This window comes from Silene latifolia, chromosome Y (assembly GCF_048544455.1).
Source record: "Silene latifolia isolate original U9 population chromosome Y, ASM4854445v1, whole genome shotgun sequence".
Classification (NCBI taxonomy): domain Eukaryota; kingdom Viridiplantae; phylum Streptophyta; class Magnoliopsida; order Caryophyllales; family Caryophyllaceae; genus Silene; species Silene latifolia.
This window is the reverse complement of record NC_133538.1, coordinates 11,742,443-11,753,483: the sequence shown is the minus strand read 5'-3', so window position 1 is coordinate 11,753,483 and position 11,041 is coordinate 11,742,443. Positions and strand designations below refer to the sequence as shown.

The window sequence follows — 11,041 nt, the reverse complement described above, 5'->3', positions numbered from 1 at the left end:
TTTCTTGACTGTAGACCAAACTAATGAATTATTTATTAATCTTACCTACTCAGTTTACATCTTCTTCTTCCTTTTTTTACTGATTCTTCCTTCCTCTTCCCCAATATTTTGCTTATTAGTTCTCCTTGCTAGCTTTTTTATCATATTTCTGGCATGAGAAATTACCCAATTTTTTTTCTTTTATAAGTGTGAACATTCAATTTATGAATCACTTTTTTTTTCTTTGAAGTCCGACCCTCCAATATTTTATTAGTAATAACTTTTTTACATTTTGAATCTCAGGTGTGCTGTTGATTGCTCGCAAAATTTGGGGTTGCGATTCGTAGTTTCCGATTCATCTGTTTTTGGATATCAGGTACCACAAATAAAATAATTCTCTCCTCTTCTCTCCTCTTCTTTTGTTTAGTTTCCTATTGGAGTTTTTATTGTTTGTGATCAACTTCGGTGATTCTCGTTTTATGTCTATTTTATGCAGTTAATTAAGCCATGTTCACTTATTTATCTACTTAAACATACAATGAGTATTAAAATACTTAAAACGTTATTATATTTACAGGGTCATGATTAGTCGTTATTTATATTGTACTCTACTAAGTATTAGGTTAGAAAGATAAATCCTACAACTCATGTCTAGGAAACTTAGCAAATGTTTTTTATACAATGAGTATTAAGATACTATACATGTTTAATCAATATGAGTGTGTCTGTTTTTTTTTTTTTTGTGTAGACATGGATACAAGTTGGATTACATTGCCAAATAACCATTCTAACTACATAGATGGTTGTTTGAAATTTATTGCGATAGCTAAAGAAAGTTTTGTAGAAGGAAAAACAAAGTGTCCTTGTAAAAATTACAAATTACGTTATTGGTTGCCGCTTAGTGAAGTAGAGGGGCATATTTTGTTCAAAGGCTTTTACCAAAAGTATACAAATTGGATTTGGCATGGTAAAGGGGGTGTTCTTGATCATATAACTGGTGTTGATGTTGGTAGCACTAATAAAGGATCATTTGTAGGTCGTGATGATATGAGTGGTCTATTAGATGCAGCTAATTTGGTTAACGTTTCACACTTTTCTAAAGGAGTTAATGATGAACTTCCTCACTTACAAATGAAAAATAGCGATCTCGATGATCTATCTATGGGATGTAGTTATAATGATGATTCAGATCATGAGTATGGATCTGATAAGTTATATGGTGATGAATCTCATAATGAATCTAATAAACCCTCAAAAGGAAACAACGAGGAGGAAGAGGCAAAGTATGAAAGATTGTTTAAGGCCGCAAATGAAGAACTTTATGAAGGATGTCAAACTTTCTCAAAATTGTCCTTCATTTTACACTTGTTTCATATTAAGTGTATGTTTCATTGGTCTAATGATTCATTCAATAAATTAATTGAACTTCTACTCGAAGCATTTCCCCAAATCAAAGAATTCCCGTCATCTTATTATGAGGGGAAAAAGTTAATTAATAACTTAGGCCTTGGATATGAAAAAATTCATGCGTGTCCAAGTAAGCGCATCTTTGTATTGGGGAAATTTTAGAAAAGGAGGAGTGTCATGTTTGCCACACATCAAGATGGAAAACAAGCAATGGTGAAGATAAAGCAAAGAAAGGTGAAGGAGCTAAGGTGATGAGATATTTTCCCCTCATTCCTAGGCTTCAAAGAGTATATAGCTCACCAAAAACTGCAGAAGACATGAGATGGCATCATAAAGATCGTGTAAAAGATGGAAAACTAAGACACCCGGCAGATGCTTTAGCTTGGGAACAATTTGATTCTCGTTATCCCGAATTTGCATCCGATCCTCGCAATGTTAGGTTAGCACTAGCTACGATGGGTTTAATCCATATCGTTTGATGAATACTAAATACGAACATGGCCTGTTATTCTAATACCCTACAACTTGCCACCTTGGTTGTGCATGAAACCATCGTCATTTATATTGTCATGCATAATTCTGGAAAATCCGTCCTGGTATTGATATCGATGTATTTTTGCAGCCCCTACTTTATGAATTAGAATTGTTATGGAATGGTGTTGATGCTTTTGATGCATATGAGGGGAAAAAATTTAAATTACGAGCATCTTTACATAGCACTATTAATGATTTTCCTGCTTATGCCATGCTATCGGGATGGAGTACAATAGGCTATGATGCATGTCCTCGTTTGCACTCATTCAACAAACTCGGTAGGTTTGGGGTAAGATTTGTTATGTTGGACATAGGCAATGGTTAGATGAGGACCATACTTATCACTCTCAAGGAAGTTTGTTTGATGGGACTACAGAGTATGGTAGTGCTCCAATTTGTGCTACTGGGTCTGATGTTTGAGACAACAAGATGGGATTGATTATATTTATGGCAAGTCTAAAAATCGTCGAAAGAGGAAAAATAGAGCTAGAAAAGTAGGTGAGTCAACTAATGTCCTCAACAACAGTGAGGATGACAATAATGTTAATTTATGGAACAAAAAGAGTGTGTTTTTCAAGTTGCCTTACTGGGAGCACAATCCTCTAAGACATAATTTAGATGTCATGCACATTGAGAAGAATGTGTGTGACAATATATTAAGTACACTTTTGGATATGGATAAGAGTAGAGATGATGAGAATGCTCGAAAGGATATTGAGAAGTTGGGTGTAAAGATATTCATAGTTTTACCATAAATAATAGGCATAAAGATATTCTTGACTATCTTTCTTGTAAAAACACGATCTAGAGTCTTACAAAAGAGTTTGTCATCACATTTCTTATGTATGTATAGAAGACACTCTTCTCTAAAGTGATCATAGATGTCTTCAATTGTGTTATTATCATTTTGGATAAGATTTGTTCTTATAGCCATACTTTCAGAAAGTAGCAAATATGCCATTATTTGGTAAGCGCTAGCGCTAGCATCCTGGGTTATAGGAACTTCTTTAAATATATTAAAATCAAAACAATCATATTCTTTATTATAGGTTGTAATTAATAAATATATATTTGATATATACTGGAAAAGTCTTTTAGCATATCTTGAGTATCTTTGGCTTAAAGATTTGCCTAATGGGGGAAAATACATGCCTCCAGCTTCCTACTCCATGTCCAGTGAGGAAAAAGACAGATTTTTAAAAGTCTTGCAAAAAATTAGAGTTCCGGATGGGTACGGGTCAAACATTTCTAGATGCGTGAATATGAAACAACGAAGACTAATTAATCTCAAGAGCCATGACAACCATGTTTTAATGCAAGATATCCTACCCATAGCATTAAGAGCATCCAAGTCCACAAAAATTATCGACTTGCTTGGGGACTTGTCTTCTTTTTTCAAATCTTTGTGTTCTCTAACTCTTGATTACAACGAGTTAAATACTCTTCAATCAAAAATTGTCCTTATACTCTGCCAAATGGAAATCGAGTTTTTGCCAACCTTTTTCACTATCATGGTTCATTTGTTAATACACTTAGTAGAGGAGGTGAAGCTTGGTGGACCTGTTCAGTATAGATAGATGTATCCGATAGAAAGGTACATATCCAAAAACCTGTGTGTTGTTTGGTAGTTATTTTTCATTATATTAGTCAATAATAATTCATTTTTCTAAAGGTATTTAGCTCATTTGAAATCATATGTGAGAAACAAATCTCAACCAGAGGGATCGATTGCTGAGGGGTACATATTGGAGGAGACTATTACGTTTTGTTCAAGATATCTTGAAGGTGTTGAGACCATCTATAATAGATCCAAGAGAAATGACGATGTTATTCAAGACATGGATTGCTACCTGTACCAATCTGGTGGTAAAGTGATTGGAGTGATAGAAAAAGTACACTTAGATGACAAAAGCTTAAAACAAGCACATCGCTATGTTTTGCTTCATTCGGATGAGATGAAAGTGGTCCTTGAGTAAGTATATATTAGTATGATTTGTTCTGCGAATTTAACGGGTATTACTCAATTTTAAACATGTCTCTTAAGTACAATGTTTTTCATTGATTGAAGTGAATTCCTTTTTGAAAAGCGTCACGAGAATCACCTTACTTCTACCCCAAGTGACGAAAATGACTGGATTATCAATGAATTCTCAGACTGGCTTCAAATTCAGGTTTTCTCATATTTCAGAAGTTTTTTAAACCGTCGATAGTTTGTGAAAAATAATTGTAAAATAATTGTTTCTTTACGTACTTAGGTGCATAACTTTGATACAAGCACCAAAGAAGGGCAATTGAGAAAAGCTTTGGCTGGAGGCTTAAGTAGAATTGGTAAAAGAATGACCGGGTTCATGATTAATGGGTACAAATATCAAACAGTGGATCGCGAGCAGCATAGAAAAACACAGAATTCTGGGATTATGGTTGAAGCAGAGGGACAAATATATTATGGAAAGCTTAAAGGAATTTACGAATTAGATTACTTTGGAAATTACAAGGTCGTAATGTTTCGTTGTGATTGGGTAGATATACACAAGGGGATAAAATCATATCCAGATAAGAGTGTGTGTGTAAACTTTTCTAAGTTGATGCACATAGGCCGAAATTTATTTGATGATCCCTTTGTTTTCTCATCTCAAGCAAAGCAAGTCTTTTATGTTGAAGATGAGATGCATAAAGGGTGGTTGCATGTAATTAGGACTAAGCCTAGAGATTTGATTGATACTGGCGAGCTTTTGTAATGAGTAGGATTATTTCTAGTGCAAGTTTTATGTTAGGATGACATCGTTTAAGACATTTGCTTTTATCATATTAACACTGATGACATTTTTTTTACAGAGGCTGGACGTTTATATTATATTGCATATGCACTTATTTATATTTTCAAGTTTCATAGTCGTATATTTTTCAATTAAATGTAATTTATTTAAGGTAATGTGTACTGATATTTTTCTCACTTTTATAGGATAAGAAAGGTCACTTGGATCACTGATGAGTTATCGAAGCAAAAGAACACGGGCTCAGATGACGATGAAGGAGGTTGAAGTGCAAAAAATGAAAAACTAAATACTCTAGCAACTGCATCGTCTTCCCAAATTGCATCTGATGGAGGTGATGAGAGATGGAGGCCATTTCGTCCTCCAAATGATGGCTCACCATACCTTGCTACTGACAAACATCTGAATACTTCTGCCCTTGATGGTTCAAGTATAAAGTCATGCGAACGTCCTGTTTCCCCGCTATCACCTCATAAAAAAACTCACATTACCTCACCAATTCAAGCCACTTCATCTAGCAAGATAGCTGTACCACAACCACAAAAATTCCAATCCAAAACCACCACTTTTTCACCTTCTAATGCTATTGAACAAGTACCTGCTGCCACAAAAACAAATCCTATTTGGAGATCTTCAGTTAGACCGTCATTGGCACAGACTACTACTTCTCAAACCAATAACTTGAAGTCAAAATCTTCATTACTCTTTGCTACTAATCGAGTGCACACTGCCAACGTCTCAACTCCTACATCATCAGGTCCAACATCACCAGTTTTAACTACTACATAATCAGCTAGTACACAGGCTAAACATGCTGCTACTTCTTCTCAAACCAATAAGTTGAAGTCAAAATCTTCATCGCCTTTTGCTACTAATCGAGCGCACACTGCCAACTTCTCAGCTCCTACATTATCAGGTCCAACAACACCAGTTTTACCTACTACAGAAGCAGCTAGTACACAGGCTACACATGCTGCTACTTCTTCCCAAACCAATAAGCTGAAGTTAAAATCTTCATTTCTCTTTGCAACTGATCGTCTGCACATTGCCAACTTCTCATCTGCTACATCATCAGGTCCAACAACACCAGTTTTAACTCCTACACAAGCAGCTAGTAGACAGGGTACACAGGCTGTTATTTCTGCTATTTCGCCTGAAACCAATTTTCTGATATCCAAATCTTTATTGCCCTTTGCAACAAATCGTCTGCACACTGTCAAGTTAAAGTCTAAACTAGTTAAGAGTAAGTCAGACACACTAGACACACCTTTGGCACCTCCTGATGAAGATTTAGTCGACAACATGAATGTGAAGGCGTTCAAACCAAGACGCCACAAGGTCGTAGTACCTGATTGACCTGATGAAGTAGCATTTGATGAGAAAGATGAGGTTATGACTGTCGGTAAATTTCTTTACTTTACGCAATCTATTAAAAGACATTATAGATTTCACTCTTCTTATTCACTAAATTTGCTTATTTTCCGACGGGTTTGCATCCACTTGAATTATTCTTTGTCTATTTTGTTCTTTTTTTAAGAGTTTTGTGATCTTATTTGTTCTTTACATATCACCATTCCGTTTGTGCTGGATTATTGACAGATAAGGAAGGAAACTATAAGACGGTCAATAGCGCTATTCAACCGCATAATGTTTGGCATGATGACCGTACTAAGTACTTTGTGACGTTTAATGAGTTTCATCAACCACTCAAAATGGGAGGACATATTCTTATTAGATTTATCGGCCATGTTGCAAAAAATGAGCAGATTTGTCCTATTAATGAATTAGATTAGCGCCATGTTAGTCCACAATTGAAAGTTGACATCTTAAAGCTAATTCGAGTATGCTTTTAGTATATTTCGATTCTTTTTTTTTTTATCTTAATTGACAAGATAATAATTCTTAATAGTATATTTGACTATCTTCTTTACTTCTCCTTTTCAAGGATCGTTTTGTGATACCTGATGGAGAATTATTTGACCGTGCAATTCTCAAGCGCACGGGTAACAGTGTGAGGCAATATAGACATCACTTGAAGAAGTTGTTTTTCAAACCAACGACTAAGACCAAAGAACAGATATATGAAGTAGTGCCTAGTGGACATCCTCGTCCTAGTTGGATTCGTTTGGTTGATTATTGGTATTCTGATAAGGGAAAGGTACACCTTAAATTTAAAATGTGAAACAAAGTGTTCTTCATTCTCGCTGGTTAATTTTAAATTTTATAGTTTTATAGTGAAAATATGTGTAATATTTTCCATACAGAGATTGTCTGAATGTGGAAATATAGCACGTGCTAATCAAAATCATATGCATACAACAGGGCCTACTAGCTATGCTAACATACGAGCTGATTTCATAAAAATTTCATCTCTTAAACAACTTCTCATGTGTGTTCAATTTGGAATGTATTATATGCTCAGCTTTTTAATATTGTTTTTAATATTGTCGTGTGACCAATAGGAAGAAAAGAATAAAAAAGAACCAAGTGTTTTGGAGATTTTCAAGCAAACGCATCGTAAGAAAGATGGAACATTTGTAAAAGACACGGTGACAGAGGATTTCTTGGTAAGCATGTCCTATTTCTTGTTTTCTTTTATCCTTTACTGAAAAGCACTTCATACCCAAAAGGTGGCCAAAGTGTGACCTGTTATCCCATAAGAAATATTGTGACGGAGCTGATAGAAAAGCAGGAGGAAGATGAAGGGATATGAAAGTAGCTGATAGGAAAGGGGGAGGGGGAGCAATCTCATCTTCTGTACTAGTGAGCAAGATTGTTTGGGAAGAAATAAATTCATCTTTTGATACTATATTCTGAAATTAGGTCAAATGACCTGCTACCTTCAACGCATTCCATTTTCGTCCATCGGATTTATTTTCCGACGAGTTTTGAGGCTTATATACATGTATTTTATTGCTTTTTTCCGGAAAATTTTGAGAAACTAGGGTTCTTGCGATTTCAAGTTGGGATTTTTCATTGGCTTAACTTTGATTTGAAACTGAATTTGAAGGAATTCTTTCGAAGGTTTGTGTTACGGTTTACTGTATCAGCAAATAGCAATTTTTCTTGTTTGAATAGAGATAAATTAGCGTTCTTAAGATTTGTAATTGTGACTAGAAGATTTTCATAAAGTGTAGCTTACTAGTTGTTGGTGAATGAAGAAGAAGAAGGTGGTTTTTTTTTTTAAAAAAAAAAGGAAGGAAGATTACCGGATGTTTTACCTGGTTTTATAGGTCAGAAATGTTGCAAGTGCAGTAGGAGTAAATAAGGACGATATCAGGGATTATTTTGAGTTAAATTGAAGTCTGGAATATTATGAGAATATGGCTAATAGTTTAGATTGAAAATTGCTTCCTTCCCCGTATTGTAGTAGTGCACTAGTATTTTTCCTTGCTTCCTTGCTTTAGATTGAAATTATCTTAATATACTTATTAAGATCTATATTTTATTGTACTTTATGTAGATTGATGTAGATGCAAGTATTGATATGGAAACCGTCATGCAACCATCTAATTCCAAATCTCGTGTACAACTTGAGAATGAAGTATTTAACAAAGTAATGTATGGCAAGGATACCCCTACACGTCCAGTTGGTTATGGATATGGTGTAAAACAAAGTGATGTGTTTGGAGTACATAGTATCTTTATAAAAGAAGGATTTGGTTGTGGATCGAGTACTAGTCTAGCCTTAGAAAATATGAAGAAGGCTGTGGCGGATGTGACCAAGGAAAATAAAGAGCTAAAAACCAAGTGCAATGAGAGTAATGGACTGTTGAAAAAAATGACGACACAGTTTGCTCAAATATTGGACCTCTTTAGTACTGGACAAGCTACGACTGAAGTTATAGACATGGCAAAATCCGTCTTGAATATAAACTTGGGCAGTACACAGGTTTGTTTAATTTGTTTACTTATATTTTTTTTTTACCATGGCCGAGAGCCTTGCTTTGTTTATTAGTGTGAATGCCGCTTAATATGTGGAATTCACCCAACTAGCTACTCACCCAAATAATTGCCGCGAGTAGGTCTTCTTTCTTCTCCGTTGAGTTTTTTTCTCTCTTGATTAATCGATTCTCTTTTTGTAAAAGTTTGTTTCTGTGGGCGTAAATGGAAATGATTCTGTGATTGCAATGGCAAAAACCATGCGCATGCTTAGACTCTCTTCTCACCAAGTAACCAGTGCATTAATATAATTTGGTCAAGTTTCGGTCTGATGACTGTGGTAGATAATATTTTTTCATGAAAAATACATTGCTTTGAAGAACTTATCATGTTGCTTATAGCTGTTGAGATATGTAGTCATACTTACCTTGCCCCCTTGTTTGAGATTGGAATATCATCTTTACCTCTCCGTTTTTTTGGTATCATTTTTTGCTTTCCGTTTGTACTCTTATGCTTTGTCTGATTTGCGTTTGCTGCTCTCTAATTGCTTGCTTTTGGCCATTCTACTGTTATATATGTTCTTATATTACATTCCAAATGTTCGGCTAAATGCCTAAGAAAATTATGTGTTGTTATTTTTGAATGTAGTGATGAAATCTACTGAGTCTCAATCTAAATACTGTGTAATAGTCTCATTCTCTCGCTAATTTTCTCTCTTCTTACCTGTCGACGGGTAATTCCGTTTTGCACAAATTGAAACATTTTTGTGAAGTGTATATGTACTAATCAAACATATTTATATTAATTATATTTTCTTTACCCGTTATAGGTTTTAGATTCATCAGATGGTGATGATGCACCTTCATATGTTGATTGAAGATGTGCCTTCATATGTTGATTGGAGTCCCTTTGACATTACGCCTACATGATTGAAGTCCCTACCACATTCAAACTACTCAAATGTCCCTGTCTAGCTAGTTACGTAGCATTACTTACGATTTTTTTGAACAATTTTATGTTGGATTTTTACTATCTTTCGGATCCCTTTTGATATTTTTGATTTTGTCGTACTATAAAGTACGTACTAGTTTATATTAGTTAAATTGTCAATGCTAGCTCGCTATAGTATTTGTGACAGAGACGATATATGTATCAAACGTATGATTATTTAATTTATAAAAGTACGTGGGTACGTTATTAATTATATATATTGCATTATGTTTTTTTTATGATTTAGTAATAGCTAGTTGTACTATACTATTTATAGGCCTATTTAATTAATCTCTACGATTTTATCAGAAATTAAAAAGCCGAAATTATATTGTGGCAAGAAGAAGTGTCAATATATAAATAGTTGACGCATTATTTCGTCTCATCAAGTGACACATAAAACCATCAATAGTCGCTGTAGACGCTTAAAAGCGTCAAATTTGTTGACAATTAAAAGCGTCAATGGTCCATAAAAGACGTTTAAAAGCATCAAATTCATTGACACAAAAAAGCGTCAATAGCCACCGAAGACGCTTAAAAGTGTCAGTTTTGTTGACAATTTAAATCATCAATAGTCCGTGAAGACGCTTAAAAGCGTCATATTTGGTGACAAAAAAAAGCGTAAAAAAATAACGACGGCCCAAAAATTGACGCTTTTAAAAAGCGTCGATAAACAAAAAGTTGACGCTTTAAAGCGTCGAATAAAGCTTAAAAAAGCGTCATCAATGTAAGGGATGTGTAGTAGTGAGTGATTTTATTACATTTTTATGAGTAAAATGAACTTTTATTCACTAAAATAAGTTAACCTTCACTACTGGCCGTGGTATTTTAGTATGACCTCACATGAATATTTTATGTATTTCATGTAAAATATCATATTAATGTGATTAATATATCATGATTTATGAATTTTTAGTGTAAAAATGGCATAAATGGAGGTTAAATGACTAAAAATGGTTAAACTTATTCTCTGACCTTGAAAATTTTATATGATCTCAAATGCATATTTTACAAGTTGTGTGTAAAATATCGTATTAATTAGATTTATATTGCATGATTTATGATTTTTATGAGATAAAAATGGATTAAAGAGGTAAAATGGTTAAAAAACGTTAAATTTCGAATTAAGCCATGAGATTTTAATATGTTGTCACATGAATGATTTACAGAGTGTATGTAAAATTTGAGATTAAATGATCTCATTTAGCATGATTTATGAATTTTTAGAGTAAAAATGGTATAAATAGTGACTATTTTAGCATAAATAGCTAAAAATGAATTGTATGGCATGAAAAAATTATTTTAGGTTGAATAAATATCCCACTAATCAGATATAAGGTTGTAAAATTGATTGGATTAATTTTTGGATACTTTAGATGTTTTATGAGATAAAACCGATAAAATGCAACTATATTTTCTCAAAATTAATTCGAAAGTTTTAACCATGATTTTTAATATTATGAGTGTCATGGAAA

General features: G+C 33.9%; 1 protein-coding gene across 1 annotated transcript; it reads left to right on the top strand.

Annotated features, from left to right (window-relative positions):
* The first annotated feature begins 5,996 nt into the window (after positions 1 to 5,996).
* On the top strand, positions 5,997 to 9,713 carry LOC141627601 (uncharacterized). The gene is made up of 7 exons (XM_074440835.1): positions 5,997 to 6,032; positions 6,294 to 6,359; positions 6,488 to 6,535; positions 6,640 to 6,852; positions 7,157 to 7,261; positions 8,158 to 8,586; positions 9,406 to 9,713. The coding sequence occupies exons 1-7, from the start codon at positions 5,997 to 5,999 to the stop codon at positions 9,451 to 9,453; spliced, it is 945 nt and encodes a 314-aa protein (XP_074296936.1). The 3' UTR covers positions 9,454 to 9,713.
* Positions 9,714 to 11,041: the final 1,328 nt, after the last annotated feature.